General features: G+C 44.5%; 1 protein-coding gene and 2 non-coding genes across 13 annotated transcripts in view; all 3 read right to left on the bottom strand.

Moving 5' to 3' along the window:
* The window catches only part of UBAP2 (ubiquitin associated protein 2), a 71,723-nt gene that overhangs the window by 4,242 nt on the left and 48,800 nt on the right, over positions 1-18,681 (bottom strand). For 8 of the 11 annotated variants that reach the window (XM_045580053.1, XM_045580056.1, XM_036433540.2 and 5 more), the window contains 10 exons: positions 15,822-16,035; positions 14,184-14,458; positions 13,471-13,640; positions 12,202-12,415; positions 10,140-10,179; positions 7,366-7,549; positions 6,386-6,455; positions 2,444-2,639; positions 1,234-1,325; positions 1,000-1,047 (listed from right to left, as the gene is read on the bottom strand). In XM_045580053.1, coding sequence (XP_045436009.1) covers positions 1,000-1,047; positions 1,234-1,325; positions 2,444-2,639; positions 6,386-6,455; positions 7,366-7,549; positions 10,140-10,179; positions 12,202-12,415; positions 13,471-13,640; positions 14,184-14,458; positions 15,822-16,035 — 1,503 coding nt within the window. Of the gene's footprint in view, positions 1-999; positions 1,048-1,233; positions 1,326-2,443; positions 2,640-6,385; positions 6,456-7,365; positions 7,550-8,129; positions 8,314-10,139; positions 10,180-12,201; positions 12,416-13,470; positions 13,641-14,183; positions 14,459-15,821; positions 16,036-18,681 lie in introns of those variants that run through there. The other 3 variants (XM_045580054.1, XM_036433547.2, XM_036433548.1) reach the window with 3 other exon arrangements.
* Positions 8,232-8,313, bottom strand: LOC118716801. Its single transcript, XR_004987262.1, has one exon. It is a non-coding gene; the product is annotated as a small nucleolar RNA SNORD121A (small nucleolar RNA).
* LOC118716800 lies at positions 18,507-18,589 on the bottom strand. Its single transcript, XR_004987261.1, has one exon. It is a non-coding gene; the product is annotated as a small nucleolar RNA SNORD121A (small nucleolar RNA).

Here is an 18,681-nt window from a genome sequence, read left to right as displayed (position 1 = left end):
ACGGATACAAGAGTTTCAGCCACTGGGCATGAATGGCGAAAGTGACACCTGCAGGTCCCAGAGCTTTGTGTCCTGTGTGTGTGTGTGTGTGGGGGGGGGGGGGGGGGGGGAGTGATATGGTTCTCTTCAATGAGGTGTCTTTCCTCACTCTTCATCAATGGGGAGGAGTCTGAGGAAAGACACCTCATTGGGGAGAGAAAACCTCTTCCCCAGGAAATAAGAAGTACCATATCCAGTGGAGAGGATGCCAGTGTCCAAACAGATATTTACTTCTCAACCGTGTGACAGGTAGATGCCCCGCGCTGCTAAAATTATCAAGAACCTGGGAAACAGGAGTCTGAGGAAGCAGACCAAGAAAGGAGTGGTGACGCAGGAGCCTGCAGGCTGTCCCCACAGCCCTCCACTGCAGTCCTGTTCACCTGGCCATCCCAGGGAGGCCCAGTGGCTCATCCTTGGAGCAAGGCTCAGCATAAAGAGGGAGCCCTGGCTCAGAGTGAGGCTGCACCAACCAGGAAGACTCTGGGGCCAGCATTCTTGCAAAGAGCAGTGGCGCCCTTAACGTCTGTCAGCTCCAGACACTCCCTCAGCTAGGGACAGAAGAGCAAGGTGCCATCATAGGCATCACTAATGGCCACTTCAGAAGCAAAAGACACTGAATGGTTCTTTGAAGAAGATTATAAAAACTCTAGGGACAGGCAAACAACTCCATGTCTTGTGTCTTCTTCTTTTTTGTTTAAAAGGGAGTGAGGTAAAAGAAGAAAATTTGGTGGGGGCGCTGCCAACGGGGGCCCCAGGTCCCAATGGTCTTTAAGTTCTCTTCGGATGAGCAAAGGACAGCCATATGCCCCAGGTATAGTTGCACCAGCTACAACTACCAAATGCAAGCAAGTTCCTTAGTTTTAGGCTGGGTATCCTGCGGGCCAGGCAGGGTGGCAATCAAGGCAGAGAGAGGAAGAACCAGTGAAAGAGCCTCAACCCTCCCTGCCATATCCCACTCACCACTGGCAGCCGTGACTGCAGCATCTGGAGCTCATCATAGCCATAGATCTGCGTGAGGACCATACAGGGTGTTAAGGATGACACATTGTCCCCTGGAAAGCCCAGGCCCATATGGGGCCTAAACAAGATGGGAGGACAGGACACACTAAGGACGGGGACCAGGAGGAGCTGCTGGGAGAAGGCGCCTTGCCTTGATGGGAGCGCAGACTGGCCAGCAGCTCCACCAGCACTCACCGGGTAGGCAGGAAGCAGTCCTCCGGGGCCCACGAGGTACTGGTTGGGTAGCAGGGGTGGCACCCCCTGGGGCAGGTTGGGGGGTGCTTTGCCTATAAAGACAAAAATCAAATGAAGTGGCTACCTCAAAGAGTAAGATTCCTCAGCTGTCATGGGGCTGGGCGTGAAGCTTCCTGCCACAGTCCTACCCCAATTGGGGCCACAGCAGCTGAGAGGTACAGAGGGCCACAGCAGGAAGTGGAGAGAGCACGAGTCCCACAGTCAGGCTGTTTCCATACTGAGACAGAAACTCGTCCCACCACTCCTGAAGGTCATACTGCACTAGATAAACCTGAACATAAAGAACAACTGAGGCCCTAGCAAGTTCGGCTCAGTGAAGAGAGCAGCGGCTTACAGACTGAAGGGTCCCAGGTTCGAGTAGGGTCTGCAGGAGGCAGCCAATCCCAGGTTCAATTCCAGTCGAGGGCTAGATCCCCAGTAGGGGATGTGCAGGAGGCAGCCAATCAATGAGTCTCACTCATCATTGATGTTTCTTTCTTTCCCTCTCCCTTCCTCTATGAATAAAAATATATTTAAAAAAAGAACAACTGGGGGGTGGGAGGCTGGGAAAAGATGGGCAAAGAGAGAGAAAATGGTGGAAATCTGTAATAGTGTCAACAATTAAAAAAGAAAAAGAAAAGCAATGGAACAATCTACCTCCTCAGAGTGGAAGAGAGGCTGGGCATTGCCAGGAGAGGAACAGGGCGTGTCAAAAGCGGGTTTTAGCAGTTTCTACTAAACCACAGTTTGTTTGGCCCACATAGACTGCTCGGGTGTGGCTGACAGGCAATTAGTCACATAAAATGACCAGAAACAGCCAATGGTAGCAGCTCCCTGGCCTCTGTCACTATTGCCATCACAGTTCCAGGGATGAGTGAGAACACAACAGACTGGCGAGCTAGAAGCACAAAGGCTGCCAGGAATCCTGTCCAAAGGAGCCCATCCCAAAAGACCAGTTCCACCCACCTCCGCCCACACCAGCGCTGGAAGGACTGGGATTCAAGAGGTCACCGGAACAAAGAGGACAAGTGCCAATGGCAGGGCTGGAGGGAGACTCTGATCTCTGGTTTGTGTGGCTGCTCACCATGCCCCGCCAACCTCGGTGTCCTCCCTGGAATCCAGTGCTCTCTGAGGGGAGGGGGTAGGCGGGAAAGGGCTCCGGGGCACACACCTGAGGTCACCAAGGGCGTGGCTCTGGTACTGCTGCTAGGGGCACTCACGGGGGTTCCGCCCAGGCAGAGGCTGTTCGCTGTGTTCATGCTGCTCGGCAGGCTGAGTCCCGAGGACGTGGCACTCGAGGCAGAGGTTGCTGCCATTGAGAAGGTGGCAGAGGACTGGAGGGAAGGGGTGTTCTCCACACTGGTGTGCTGGCAAAATAAAAAAGCCAGGACACATAGGGTTGGGGCAAAGCACAGGAGGCAAGAGAACCTAGCCTGGCATCTGGACCTATTGTCTTGAGATCCTGACCTGAGGGGTCTGGGCTCAGTGCTTACATTGCCACACATTAGCCCCTTTGCCCTCACACTGCTAGGTTAGGCCCGTGGTCGGCAAACTCCTTAGTCAACAGAGCCAAACATCAACAGTACGATTGAAATTGCTTTTGAGAGCCAAATTTTTTAAACTTAAACTTCTTCTAATGCCACTTCTTCAAAATAGACTCGCCCAGGCCGTGCTATTTTGTGAAAGAGCCACTCTCAAGGGGCCAAAGAGCCGCATGTGGCTCGCGAGTTGGAGTTGGCCAACCATGGGGTTAGGCCATCAGAACACAACGTTTAAGCTGTGTTAAAAGACTATTAAAATTGAGCTTTATGACCAAAACACTCCTAAAAATTCTTACAGTTGCTCATTCTCTGGTATATGCCACAAGGCACAGAAACCCCAAGCTGGTATACGTGTATGTACACACATGTACATCCAGTTTTTACTGATTTTTAGAGAGGAATGAAGAGTGAGAGAAACATCAATTAGCTGCCTCCTGTAGGCCCCTAACTAGAATCAAGCCGGCAACTGAGATCTATGTGCCCTATCTGGGAATCAAACCAGCAACCTTTTAGTGAGCCACATCAGCAAGGGCCCAAGTAAATTTTAAATGAACACAGACATCTCCGTATACGATGAGAACCCACCTCACAGAAAAGCAAGTAGTCTCAGGAGAGCTGAGAGGCGGCCACGGGCAGCCCGGCCCAAGTCAGAGCGTTCTGGGATGTCCTTCTATTAGGCTTCCTAGCTACTCTGACCTGGAAGTCACGGTGGCCAGGAGAGGCCTCTGCTCCAGAACGTGGTGAACACTTTGCAGAAGCAAGAGTCCTGGGGAGTCCCCCACCAGGGCCTACCTAGAAGGACAAAACCCAGAAGAAAGCTCTGAAGAGCCGGAGTTGCAGGAAGCCAGCCTGGCGCTCCACTGCTGCTATTATTAAGGTAGAAGAGATGCACTTGGCTGGGCGAAGTATGACCAAAGCGGGAGGGAAAGGCTCTGCAGACCGAGACCAGCCTCCAAACCAGAATGTGTATAGAACAGAGAAGCCTGAAAACTCCGGAAGGAGGAGCCAGAGAACAGGAAGCCCCAGGAGAAATGGGGCCGCCATGTGCTCCCATGTGCTCTGCTTTCCCGCACCCGGACAACTCTCTGGTCCCAGCCCACAGGCTGCCCTGGCCACCGGAGCACTAGCCTCAGGGCCCTGATGTCTAGAATGGGTTCTGCAAGGGAAAGACAGCTACAATCATCGTCTCCTCAGACTCCCCAGGACTCCTGCTCTTTCAGCCCAGACACACAGAATCAGGGAGAGCCAGGGCACACGGTGCAGGCTGCGCCAATCCGCCCAGCCAGACCGCTCCACGCTCCTCTGCATGGGTCCAGGCTTCCCACTAAGAGCAACTTTCTAGAGAACTGGTTCCTGGTTTGCTGAAAGGAACTCAAGCATCCAGGAAGCCTCTCCTACGTCCAGCTGACCCTAACAGGGCTTCTATCTTGGACTCCCACCTCCCACACCCATGAAGGCGATGAACTGCTGGAATAAGGGGCCTCTGCCCCATTTTAAGGGCTGGACAGTCAGGATGGGTGAAGAGCACAGCTGTATCAAATCTCCCACAAGGATGAAGGGGAGGAGAAAACACTAAGATTTCCTTCATAACCTTCAAGTGGGAAAGATCTCTCTATAATAGACTATAAAAGAGGGCTTGATATATCTGACTATATAAAAATAAAATTTTTTTAGCATTTGGCATTTTGCATAAAATGATAATGCCTAGCTACTCCACACTAGGATTTACCCTCTACTACTGCTGCAGGACGAAACAACATTGGCAGAACGTTATCAAATGAAGCATCAAGCTTAACGTTCTATCAGTGGAGGGCTGATCACATACAATGATGCAGGAGAGTATTGAAAAAACACACAAAACATCGAAGACCTCTGCTTCAGCACAGAAACAATTTAAAAATGCACTTATTAAGAAGGGCACTATGTATGAAATATCCTATTTGTGTTGTAGAAGAGAAAGAAAAATGACTGCGTGTATGCATTTACTATTTTATGGGTTAAAAAGAACTCTAGAGGAACAAGCAAACAGGAGGAAGAGGGACAGAGCCTTAAGCCAATAAAAGGAAAACTTTCAGTATATGCCTTTTTATAGCTTTCACTGATAAATCTTACAGCTATATTACAATGTGGCAATTCCGCCACATTGACAAAATGTGGGACTCCCTGGCCACAAACATTTAGATGGCATGATTTGGAGTTTCCTGACAAGACACCAAGTGCTGCTGACCTGTGCGAGCAGGAACACTGACTCGAACGCCCCAGTGCCCGAAACAGAAGCCACTAGACAGTGGGCAGCTCACGGCTCTCGCTGACCAACATGGGACACATGCAGGTGGGCAGAAGTACCCACCCTGTGCTCTGGTATGAAGATGGTGCTCTGTGTGTTCCATGACAAAGAATCATGCCTAACATTCACTTGGAAAACTACAGTTTGAAAGCCTCACTGTTTGCCAGATCATAATGGAAAAATAGAACTGATCCTATTCCATCACCTCATTCGGCAGCAAATGACTTGATCTCTTCTTTAAAGGAAACAAATTTTCCCAATTTCCAGACTCCCACATTTATCTGTACCCAAAGCTTCCCTCCCTTCTTGGGGCCCCACCCACTCCAACCTTACCAGAAGCCTCCTAGCTCCCCGGAGAGAGACATTTTGTTCTTTTTTCAGGCACCTGTCTTTTCTCAAATAGCTATGCTCAAGTCTCTTAGTATTAGGTCACTGCCCTGACTCCTTGCCATTTCACAACTCATGCCTCCACCCATCACAATCTAGACTGACCCCTACCACTAAAACCTCCCAACTTCACCTGGAGAAGCCACACTTCAATAACCATCACCTAGGTCACTCACTCCTGACTTCGTTCTGCAATATCAACCTTACCAAAGTCTCTGCCTCTGAGTTGGGGGAAATGGTCTGAGCGCAGAGCTAACAGTGAACAGAATACCTAATGCCAGAATTAGCAAAGTCCCCGTGATCACCACCAATTTGGAACAGAGCTACATCGACTGGGGTACAGCCAGGGCTGCCAGTCTCAAACAGCTATATGTGTGCACGTAAAGGATGGATATTCTCACATGAGCTCTCCCTTTCACCTAAAAGCATTTTCTCCCGGAGCCTTCACAAAGTAGCAGAGGGCTACCCAGGGAAAATGGTCTGCATTAACGTTGACTTTTAGGAGAGCCCAAGTTGAAGCTAACAATGGGCCCACTTTCCTCTAAAAGCTTGCAAATGCCTCAACTTAACATTTCCCAGAAAATAAATCACCCCTGCTAGGCAGAAAGGTCTCCTATAATAAACAGGAAGCACAATGAACCGCTGGGAGTAAATTCACCACCTGACACCACTGGCTCATCACGTAACAGGTCTAGAGAAGCAAGTTCTCCAGAGGCATGAACTTGGAAAGCATGGTGCCCAGGAAATCAACAGCTCAAACCACAAACTTAGAGCAAGACATTAGAGCCAAAGAATTCAAGATTCTCTCACAGGTTTAGCATCCACAAACCAAAGGCCCGCCGGGGTGACTAAGCTCCGAGCGGAGAGGGCGGTGGACGGGGAGCCCAGGGACACTTACTGTGTGAGACGTGCTGGAGGAGAGTGCTGTGTGCGCGGAGGAGAGGCTGCTCTGGTGGGTGGAGAGTGAACTAGAAGACAAAACAGAGCACCACGTATGTCCACCCAACCACGTCACTCCACAGGCACGGAGCCCGTGTCGGGTGGGCGGGGTATAAGCTCACCCATTCCCTTCAGGAGAAGCCCCAGCTTCGCGCCCATCGCCTGGGAACCCAGGCCAGGTGTGCTGGTGGTTAGAATGGCTAAAGGGTCACCCAACCTGAGGATCTGGAACATCCTGGCCTGGGAAACCTCCAGGGCCAGTTCAGTCAGCTCTACCCTCTGTCCTTTAGACTGGAAAAAGAACAGGATTTCACTGAGAACACTGTCAGCCTTGAAGACCTCATTAAATCTGTGTGTGAGGGGGAAAGGTTCCTATATTCAATCCACATGCCAGAATCAGAGCCTGAAATACCATCAAATCCAGAATTCAAGTCAAATGCTTTTGCTCCTGGCTTAAAGGGGAAAGAGGTGAATTCACCTTAGAAGACACAGGGTGGGAGCCCAATGAAACCCATCTCCTACACCCGCTGTAATAACTTCACTGATAAAGCCATGACAAGCATTAAGTCAGAGATGTGCTCAGAAATCCAACAGCAATCTCACTCTGCGTCAGTGACAGGAGCCCAGAGCGGGAGGAGGCTTATCTAGTGGCACCTCCTGAGGGTGTAATAAGAGAAGCAGCAACCCCTTGGGCCAACCCCATTCCCAGGGGCCCAGTGCTCTCTGTGACAGCACTGGCATTACAAACAAGCAAGTTTACATCTGTGGTGCTTTGATGACACTACCCAGTCCAAACCTATCTATAGCATTATTGCAAAGGGCCAGGGCATGGTGCTAGGGGCAACGCGTGGTGGTGTTCATTGGAAGAGCCTTCTAGAAAGGCTACAGGACTTCGCCCCACTGTGGGCCTCTCTTTCTGAGCCCAAATTTTCCCCATACCTGTTAAGCTGAGAGAGGGGGGTGCTGGACAGGTCACCAGGCTGGGACAAGGAAGGCAAAGTGGCAGTGTGCTGAGATGCAGAGGGTAGAAGCGTACTGCAGGAGGTGGTGCTGGGCAGGGAGGCCACAGATGGTAGGGCCGAGGGAGGATCTGTTGTCTTTGGAGCAGGAACAGACGCAGTAGCTGTAAGAAAAAGATCTGTTTAAATCCAGATCAAACCATGAATATCTGAAATATGCTCAATATCTTGAGACATGTCAGGAGCAGTTGAGACATACATAAAGTTACATTTCCCATGGGAAATGCCCCAGCATGTCCCCAATTGGTCTCTTTTCTGTCAGATACGATTATTAAAAGGACACACAATGGTCAGACGCACAGGACCCAGACAGAGTAGGAAATGACATAATCACAGTAATTTATAATCATAAATGTCCTGTGATGTGGACATACATCTCTCAACTAAAGGAAGCAGGTCAACCCTAAGCCACACTCAGAAAGAAGATCTGAGGCTGAAACAATTATAAAGTAACACAAAATTTCCTTAAAAAGCACAACTTGGGGACAGTGAAAATCTAGTGGGCAAGACTACCCAACAGGTAGGTCTTTGCTTCTATCAAATCAGCACCAAATCAGGCTGACCTTGTGAAAGTTCAGAGCCAATTTAGGGCTGGTGGGGCTTGAGAGCCCACGGTGCATATGCTGTGGAGTTACACATGCCTCACATCCACAGGAAAGCACACAGCTGCTGCTGAACGCTTACTTTGGCACAGGGAGCACAGCATTTCCTTCACATGTGCTTGGAGAGAGTAACCTCAGAGCACATTATGCTTTCAGGAGACCATGAGTGCTATCAATCCTCACTGCAGAAAAGACTCAGTGTTAGTGTCATCCACACATATGACTCAGATATGTGCTTGGAAATAAAGCATCATTGTCTTTTCCAGATAGGAAGAAGCAAACAGTACCCTCCTGCAGCATTCCCTGGGAGCGCAGCAGAAAACACATTAGTCTCCAAAAGGGAGGATGATTAGAAAACAAGCACAGGCAGCCACAGGCTCAAAACACAATGTAATAAATTCTTACAATAGCCTTTCCTTTCCTGAGGCTTGCTTTTTACCAACAGTCTATTCCAAATATACCTGTTCTCACAGACATCAAATGAAGACACCACAATGTCCCTGACCTAAAACTCACACCTCCCTGGGTCTTAGAACACACTGATAAGAGGTCCACCAAAAGCTTCTGGGGGGGAGAAGGGTGGAAGAGAGAGAGAGATACTGTGTGTGTGTGTGTGTGTGTATGTGTCAGAGAGAATGGGTGGAGAAGAGAGAACGGGAGGTAAAAACCTATCTAAAATGCAAACTACATTTTTCAAGCATCTTACATCTCATTTTAAATCTCCAAATAATCTAGTGCACCTCTATGTGTTCTCAACCCCATGTCTGGACTATAAAAACTTGCCAGCAGGGCTTGTGAAATGAGAACTTCCTCTGACAGCCAGTGTTCTCAGAGCTACCAACGCCATCTCCAAACAGCTCTGGCAGCCCAGTGATACCAAAATCCTAGGTAACTCATATGTCCTTTAAATTCTGGCTAAAGTCCAGTCCAGCTCTGGTACAACTGCATGTCCATGTCCCAAAAAATTGTAAATAAAAGAATCTTTGGGTTTCCATACTCAATACCCACTTGCCTTACTGAATGCACACAAACACCACCATAAACAATCACAGATAGGCTAGCCAAGAACAAAATTCACCTGTGTCATCTCCATTGATCACTGAGCTGTACTGAAACTGGGGGACAGGACAGGGGAATCCCTTCATTTTCTCCAAAGCGTTTCCAGTGAGCAACATTTTATCTCTCTTCCTAGCAATAGTCTGTCAGAACCTGTAGGCAATGAACACGTATTTCCTGAACTAGCACACCAATTTTTGTTTTAAAAGTTCTTTACAGCCGAAGCCGGTTTGGCTCAGTGGTAGAGCGTCGGTCTGCGGACTGAAAGGTCCCAGGTTCGATTCTGGTCAGGGGCATGTATGTTGGTTGCGGGCACATCCCCGGTGGGGGGTGTGCAGGAGGCGGCTGGTTGATGTTTCTCTCTCATTGACGTTTCTAGCTCTCTCTCTCTCTCCCTTCCTCTCTGTAAAAAATCAATAAAATATATTTTAAAAAAAATAAAATAAAAGTTCTTTACATTATCAGAGTGGGAGCCCTTTGACCATTAGAACCTGTACCTTTGAGCAAAGAATCTTTTTTTTTTTTTTAATATATTTTATTGATTTTTTACAGAGAGGAAGGGAGAGAGATAGAGAGCTAGAAACGTCGATGAGAGAGAAACATCAACCAGCTGCCTCTTGCACACCCCCCACCGGGGATGTGCCCGCAACCAACATACATGCCCTTGACCGGAATCGAACCTGGGACCTTTCAGTCCCCAGACCGATGCTCTACCGCTGAGCCAAACCGGTTTTGGCAAGCAAAGCATCTTTTAAATCAATACAATACTGTCCTGCCTTAGTGCAGTCTGACTAAGGCAGAACAATATGAGGCTATTACCCAATTTGTAATAATACACCAGCTACAACCTGGTTACATGGGACTCTCTAGCTGAACCTAAGGAAGGGGTGCCAGCAATGGATCAGAAGTAGCTATCAGCAAACATTTTAAAGAATTAGCCATTAACCTACTGCATTCCCTATCAAGTTAGCGATGCTCTTATTTTGTTTGGTTTCCAACTATGCAAAAAAAAAAAAAATGTTCACAGAACACTTACTGTCTACTGTCTGCTGACTTCGACCACCACCGTGTCCATTCTATAAGGAAGAGAAAATAAGTAAACCCACAAAAATAAAAACTTAAGATGATTTTCTATTGGGATTTAGCCACAAACACTTGAAACATAATCAAGGAATGGCAGCCCGTTTTGTTTTGTTTGTTTTCTTTTCATAACATTGAGGGGCAATATGACAGACTTTTTTTTTTTTTTCTCTCAATGTTTTTATTTTTAGAGAGGGAATGAGAGAGGGGGAGAGAGAAATATCAAAGTGAAAGAGAACCATCGTTTGGTTGCCCCCCGCGTGCACCATGACGGGGGTGTAGCTTTCTCTTCCCACTAGGCCTTTATGACAATGACAGAAAGACATAGGCCTACAGGGAATAGGGAAGAGACTAGAACAGCCCCTTGTGAATCTAAAGAAGCTCAACAGAAAAGGTTCAAAGGGGCTGAGGAAGGAGTAAAAAAAATATATTTAAAAAAATAGCCCACTCATGCAGTTCCACATCAAAGCCCATACTCAGCCACCTATAACCCCCACTCCAAGTCAGAGCCCTTAGTTAACCTTTTAGTGTCAGGTAGGCAGCCTGGAGTCACCAGACATTTGAGTAAAACACCTAATATAAAATATGTAAAACAAAATAAGGGAAGTAAAAATAACAACAAAAAATTTTAAGTAGAGATATACAAATAGTTCCTGCTTAGAAGACTTAGAAAATGTATCCAAATTTTGCTAGATCAATTCAACTATATTTTAATATTTTTATTTTGTCATCCATCTTTTAAAAAAGTATATTTTTAAAAAATATATATTTTATTGATTTTTCACAGAGAGGAAGAGAGAGGAATAGAGAAGTAGAAACATCGATGAGAGAGAATCATCGATCGGCCGCCTCCTGCACACCCCCAACCGGGGATGTGCCCGCAACCAAGGTACATGCCCCTAACTGGAATTGAACCCAGGACCCTTCACTCTGCAGGCTGACGCTCTATCCACTGAGCCAAACTGGTTTCAGCTAAAAATATTTTTATTGATTTCAGAGAGGAAGGGAGAGGAAGAGAGAGAGAAACATCAATGATGAGAGAGAAACCAGGAATATGCCGTGATCAGGAATCGAATGGTGACCTCCTGGTTCATAGGCCTGCGCTCAAACACTGAGCCTAACCAGCCGGGCTATAATCCAGTTATTAAAGAGTTCTCACCAATAATGCCTGAACATTTTTGCCTTATAGGAAATGAAAATATTAGATAGGATTATAGTTCCCCTCTTAGCCCATCCAAACCACTAAGAGTAATTTGGGGTGTGTCCCTATATTATCCTTATACTAAGCTTCTGGGTCCATTTACACACATTCCTGTTTTTATGGTGCTTGAAATGCACGTTTTAAATGAGATGCCGTTAGCAAATTCAACAAACTACAAGGATTCTACTCAAAAGGTTAGTAAATCGTAAAAGAAAGTCTCAATCAAAAAGCTTAATTTCCCACCAGGTGGCTCAGTTCGTGTCATCAACATACCAAAAAATATGGCTTCAATTCCAAGTCAGGGCACATACTTGGGTTTGGGATTCAATCCCCAGGTGGGGCACCTGTGGTCAGAGAGCATACGAGAGGCAACCGACTGACATTTATTTCTCTTTTTCTCTCCCCCAACTCCCTCCCTCCCTCTCCATCTTTAAAAAAATAATCAATGAACATATCCTCAGCTCTAGCTGGTTTGGTTCAGTGGACAGAGCATCGGCCTGCAGACTGAAGGATCTCGGGTTCAATTCCAGTCAGCGGCCCATAATCTTGGTTGCAGGCGTGGCCCTGGTCAGAGCTTGTACAGGAGGTAACCAATCGATGTGTTCTCTCACATTGATCTCTCTCTCTGTCTTTTCCTATCTCTTCCCCTCTAAAAATCTATGGAAAAACATCCTCAGGTGAGAATTACAAAATATTAAAAAATAAAATAAAATCAACATATCCTCATGGGAGAGGGGGGAAAAAAAAAAAAGGGGGGGGGGAAGGCTCAAACTACACACTAAGCTCCAAAACAGGAAGGACCCGAAAGACCACTTACCGTGACAGTTCCTGGGACTGACTCAGACGGACTCACAGAGCTTTGGTATGCAACCCTGCTATGCACAGAACTCTGGTCATAGGAAGAAGACGTTGTTGCTGGACTAGTGGAGCTCAGGGATGAGCTGGTCAGACTGGAGGAGGTAATGACTGAAGTTGTATAGGTGGAGTTCTGTACTGCACTGGTCATTGGTAGAGAGGTATTCAAAGAATCACTACAAATGGTATTAGACATACATTTGTGTCAATTTACATAGCTTCATGAAGGAGAACTATTTCATCATACTCTAAATTAAATAAACATGTCTGCAACCACAAGTTTATACTACTGCATTCTTCAATTTAGTAACAATGCAGTGAAGATTCAAAACAATCCCCCAAGTCTAGCACCATCCCCATAAAAAGCTAGGCCCACCTAACTTAATTGACAGGCAAAGGGACAGCTTTAAGAATCTTTACGGAATCTAGATGTCTGAGACCATCTTTAGAAAAGGAACCCATGCAAATATCAGGTTGGGGCTCTGGAAAGTGGAAAAATTAACTAATAAAATAAAATATAAAATCTGGCCTTCTCTATTTATAAAATATTCCACTGAATGAAAGTGTTGGCAAGATGTGAAGAAACTGAATCTCCCACAGGTTACTCATAGAAATGTAAAATGCTGCAGCCACTGCAGAAAATGTTTGATGCTTCCTCAATTGGTTAAATATAAGTTCCCATATAACGAAGCAATTCCTAGGTATACAACCGCAGAATCAAAAGCACACAAAATACATAACTAAATGTTCACAGCTGCATGGTTCATAATAGTCAAAAAGTGGGAACAATCCACACGTCCATCACCTCATAATGGATGAACAAAATGTGGTATATCGGCACAATAAAATATTATTTGGAAATAAAAGGCATTTATGCTTCAGCAAAGATGAACCTGGACAACACTATGCTAAGTGAAAGTCAGTCACAAGTGACCACAAATTTCATGATTCTAATTATATGAAACGTCCAGAATAGGCAAATCCAGAGACTGATTATTGGTTGCCAGGTATGAGGGGAAGGGGAAATTGGAAGTGACTGCAACTAGGCACAGGGTTTCTTTTTAAGGCGATGCAAGAAAAGTTCTGGGTTAGATACTAGTCAGGGCTGCACAAATCCACTACCACAGAGTGTACTGTCTGCCTCCACAGGTGATTTCTTGGGCTCTCTTTTGTTTTACCTTGCAAACAAAAGACTTACTCCAGTCAAAACCAGAGAAGTGGGATTGTGTACCTTAAAGACTTTGAATACAAGCTGATGGGACTCTGATTACTATTTTCACTGCTTGCAGCAGATCCAAATTCAGAGAGCGAAGATTCTGATCCAAATTCCAAGGCGCCAAACTGAACATTTAATCCTGTGACATCTGCTGAACCAGGCATTTCCACTGCAGAAGCTGGGATCTGAAAAGGCAAAGCTGCCATGTCGGGAACAGAAGTCATGGAGTCTAAGTCTCAAGGGTCTATACCAGAGCCAAATGGACACTGGGTTCCCAGGGCATGGCTGGCAGGCCTGAGGAACAAGGCATGAACAGCCAAAAGAAAAAAAAGGGACAGAAGGGACAAGAGCAAAGAAAAATTAAAAGTTAACAGGACAATGGTTATTGCTACCAACTGCTTCCTTAGTAAGGGGCGAGGGTTGGGTGAGTAAAAGAGCAGAATGCCTTAAAGCATTACCTGGTAAAAGACCCACTCATCCTCCACTGCGGGGAGCACAACTAAGCACACAAGACCATCAGTTTCTTTGAGTCAGATCTAGTAATTTGAATTAATATTCTCTCTCAGTACAAACTCATTCCCTCTAACATTAGCCATTTCCTCATAAAGGAGTAAGCTATGTGCTTGAGAAGCACTACACTCAAGTTTCTGGGACTTGCTAATCCAACACTTAAGCTAAATGTTAAAATACATCCACCTTGGGACTGCAGCTTCACATGGAATACCCACCTTAGAAGCTGGAGGTATCCGCCGCTTAGGGAGTTTGATGTGTTTAGGCTGTGGTTGGTGGGCAGACACAGAGATATTTTCGACAGTGAGGCTGGGGAGCTGCAAGAGTTTGTTCACAGTGGAGGTGCCGTCTCTGGGTGCTGATTCTCGGAGTTTTACCTGGGAAGGAAAGGACTCCAACCCAGGAGGAGGGACAGAGATTGCCTGAGACTGGTGCTGCTGTCGCTGGCTCAACTGGCTAAGAACTGGGGATGGTTCAGGCTGAGATTTAAAGTCTAGAAGATAGGTAAAGAAGGGGTGAAAGCAAAATTATTTTGGCACACGAGATTAGAATTCCCTCTTCTACCATCACTGGCTTGCAAGATTGGCTCTTGGCTAGTGTCTGAAGAACAGAATGCCAACACTCTAACCAACAAATGTGACTCTGTGCTTTGAATATCTGTACAATGTAGTTTACACTGAACCATTTGCTTTCCTTCTAGAAATCTGGAAGATTGGTGTGTACTAGGCAGAGGGTGCCTATATAACCAGCCCCCATCCCTTGATAAAAACCCTGGGCATTGAATTTCTTAACGATTTTCTTTCATAGCTATCACTCCAAACCTGGGAATAATCTCAGGTACTCAGGAAGTGTTTCCATGTCTCTCAATGCCCTAAGCATAAACCAATCCACACAACCAACCCTTTAAAGTAACTCCCTGCTGTTCCTTAATACAGTATGGTATGTGTAGATGGGAAATGGTAGCGTAATGTCACAAAACTATGGGAGTAGAATTTAGAAAAGCTTCAATTTACAAGCGATACCTTGAATAATAAACCACAGATGGGAAGGCTGAACCAAATCATGACGGATACATGCAAATGTTAAAATCAGAAAGCAACCCATGCCAAAAACGGTTTGGCTCAATGGATAGAGCATCGGCCTACAGACTGAAAGGTCCCAGGTTCGATTCCGGTCAAGGGCATGTACCGTGTTTGTGGGCACATCTCCATAGGGGGTGTGCAGGAGGCAGCTGATCAATGATTCTCTCTCGTTGATGTTTCTAAATCTCTATCCCTCTCTCTTCCTCTCTGTAAAAAGTCAATAAAGAAATATATATATATATATATATATATATATATATATATATATATATATAAAAGAAAGCAACCCAGAGGGTTTGATAAGTTGTTTTCTTATATTTACATGTCTTTACCATGCTTTTGTACATCTCTTCAAGGTATGTACTACTACAAATAACAACAAATAGTGCTCACTTCAGCAGCACATATACTAATAACGACAAATAAATGCAGGAATTTATTTATACGATACAAAGCTGAATGATTTAATTCAGAAATTTTGCCAAGTTCAACTAAAAAAAAAAGATTTCTGGGCACTGGCCAGGTAGCTCAATTGGATAGAGCTCAACCCCATACACCAAGGTTGAGGGTTTGATCACATACAGGAATCAAAACCAATGAATGCATAAATAAGTGAAACAACAACTGATGTCTCTCTTTCTCAAATAAATCAATTAAAAAAAAATTTTTTTTAAAGAAAGAAACATCTCTGGTCAAAACCCACAGTAGTGTTCACAAGTCAACAGCCTCCTCTAATGTTCAGGGGTGAAGCAACCACAGAAAATGTATACTTACCAAAATGGCTACGGACTGAGGACTGGGTAGCTGAGGACTTGAGGTCCCAAGAAGAAGTGGTTGTGGGGGCACTTGTACTATTCTGCTGCAAACTTGGTGTGGTAGTAAACTGGCCCAAACTTGGAGGTTTCAACTGGTCCAAAATCTGGGAGCTGGTGGTGTTTGCCATTTTTGAAGGTGCAAGCTCTCCAAATCCTGAACCAAGGACGGATGACTTTAAAGAGAAAGAAAGCAGAAATCCTAAACAATACAGAATATCTACCCCAGCCTTTACAACAGGCCAAGTATTTTCACAAGGATTTTTAAAACTATAATCCAGAATTAGCAAGACTCATATGATTACACTACATGAAAATATTAGTATGTAACAAGATCTGACTAAATAAATGCAGCAATTCTTCCTGATTCTGGTACAAGATGTTAAAAGACAGGGAAATATATTCCCTGGATTTTAAGAAATTGATTTTAAAAAGTGATGTCACAAATTAACAAACACAATACCTTTTTTTTTTTTTTTAAACTAAGGAGAAATGCCATGAATTAAATGACAAGCACAAGCTTAAACAAAAACACAGTTTTTCTTAATGTGTGGAGCACTAATTATCTTTAATGATTAGAATAGGTCTGGTCAAAAAGGACAAGCCATGAGATCTACAAGATTAAATGCAGATCACAGCATTTACTTAATTAAAATGTTAGTATTCCAAAATAAGACACAGGAGGTATTGAGTAATAACCTGGACACTGGTAAGTTTATTTCAAGTTGTTTAGATGACTAGGAACACTAACTATGTCCAACAAGCAAGCATACAAAAGACAATATACTCCTCCCCTATCTTCCTGTCAGGCCAGGTATCAAGATCTTAGGAAAATGAAAATTTAATGACTAGAGAACATAATGTCAGATCAACTGCATTTTTACATTATCGAAATCATTCAGTTTCTGAAAAGACAAGTTCTTCGTCAAAAGTAACTTTCAAAAACCACCTAAAAGGTCAAAAACAGAATCTGCATTCTTTCAAGAGGCCAGATCTAGAAAGTTGAAATAAAATTATTTCTGTTACCAATATCCAAAGGCCCAGAGTATCCTAGTTGTTCTAAGGAACAGTTGTGCTAACATTACTTATTACTACTCCAGATTCTTAGCTTATGCTGCCCATTACATATCCCTTTCATTGCTACTAGTCTGCCAAAACCCAGCTCAAGCCCACTTGTTCAATGAAGGCCTCTTTGAATGATGCTTCTACTCTTCATCTTTTCCCTACCTAATCTCTATTCTACATCAGCTAATTTTTATCAAATGCACTTTGTGTGCTTTACAACAAATCACTGCATCAATAACTACAGCTACCAAAGGATTTCTCAACTCCACCTATACATTTTAATCAACTTTAAAACTCTGTTGGTTTTGTGTGGACTCTGACATTATTTTATTATGCTCACTATTACTGTCGTTATTTACTGATGTTCCCCATTGATTATAAAAGTACAGTAGGTTTGAGAACCACTGCTCTAATACATTACAAAAAAATTCTTACCAGTTTCTCAAGGTGTTTTTCATGACAAAAAACTATAGGTCACTAAAAAACAACAACACTCATGTCCTACCCATGCTCTCAGTGGCCTACGACTCCAGGAAGTCAACAAGGGCATGACATCAATATGCCAGAAGCAGATGGAAAGGCAAAGGAGGAAAGGACATGATGGTTCAATAAAAAAATGAATGGTAGGTACCATCAGGCCTTCTCAAAACAAAGAGAGCACTATGGCTTAGGCTGTCCCACTTCAAGCACTGATGCCCTTTCATGCACAATCATCCATGACAGTAAAAATATAAAATATGCCCCAAGCCAGATATACTTGACATGAGATGACTATGCAGAATAGAAGATTGCAATAAAAAGTTTCCGTACTCACTTCTACATTTTATTAGGGTATAGCAAATGATTTTGAGTCAAGTAAGAGGAAGAGATTATATCATAAGAAATTCTGTTTTTCAACTGTAAATTTCAAGTGAAATATAGTAAAAATGAACCAAAATAATTATTAGTGAAAGCTGAGATCTATGTTTATGGTCCTTCAACCTCCCCTCTGCCACCTCACAATTACCTATGGTTAGACAGAGACTTCACTCTCCCAGGCTGCGGCTACATTCTTGTACATCCTATGCTCTGAGCCAACGGTCATCAACGGGTGGTCGGCAGACCACTGGTGGTCTGTGCGTTGCCCCAACCTTCTCTACTTGCATCAGCCTATCTCCACATCCTTCACTAACAATCCCTTGAGTTCTTTCTGATAGGAGCTTAATTCTCATGGGAGGTCAGAATCATATATGCAGAAGATGACACTGTTTCAGTGAAAGCACTCTCAAATTATAAGGGTCTCTACTACATAGTGCAGCCTTTTAAGAAAAAGTACACCACGTTTATGGTATAGTAAAACAAAAATTAAAAAATATATATAAGTTCCTAGGCAGACTTGGACAGAACTGTGTTCACATAATTTCAGTAAGCAGATACCGGCAAACATTTGCATTTAAGAAAATTGGAAAACGACAATTTTAACAGTTTAAGTCTAGAAATAGACTTTGAAACAAAATCCAAGAAAAATCATTAATAAGGATGCCTGAGTGAATATGACGAAAAAGATTTTCACTTCAAAAAAAAAAGAGGAATTTTTATCTTTGCCCAGAAAACTCAGAGTAGTTGAATTCCACATGGAAGCATCAGATATGTGCTTGGAAACGAACACATCATTGTTTTCCGGACAGAAATTTACTGCATAACTTTCTATATTTAGAAAGCAGTTATAAGGCATGTGTCATTCTAGCACAAGTATTCCTTAAGATCCCAGACTGAAA

This window comes from Pipistrellus kuhlii, unplaced genomic scaffold, assembly GCF_014108245.1.
Source record: "Pipistrellus kuhlii isolate mPipKuh1 unplaced genomic scaffold, mPipKuh1.p scaffold_m20_p_12, whole genome shotgun sequence".
In the NCBI taxonomy this organism is placed as follows: Eukaryota; Metazoa; Chordata; class Mammalia; order Chiroptera; family Vespertilionidae; genus Pipistrellus; species Pipistrellus kuhlii.
This window is presented reverse-complemented; position numbering and strand designations above follow the sequence as displayed.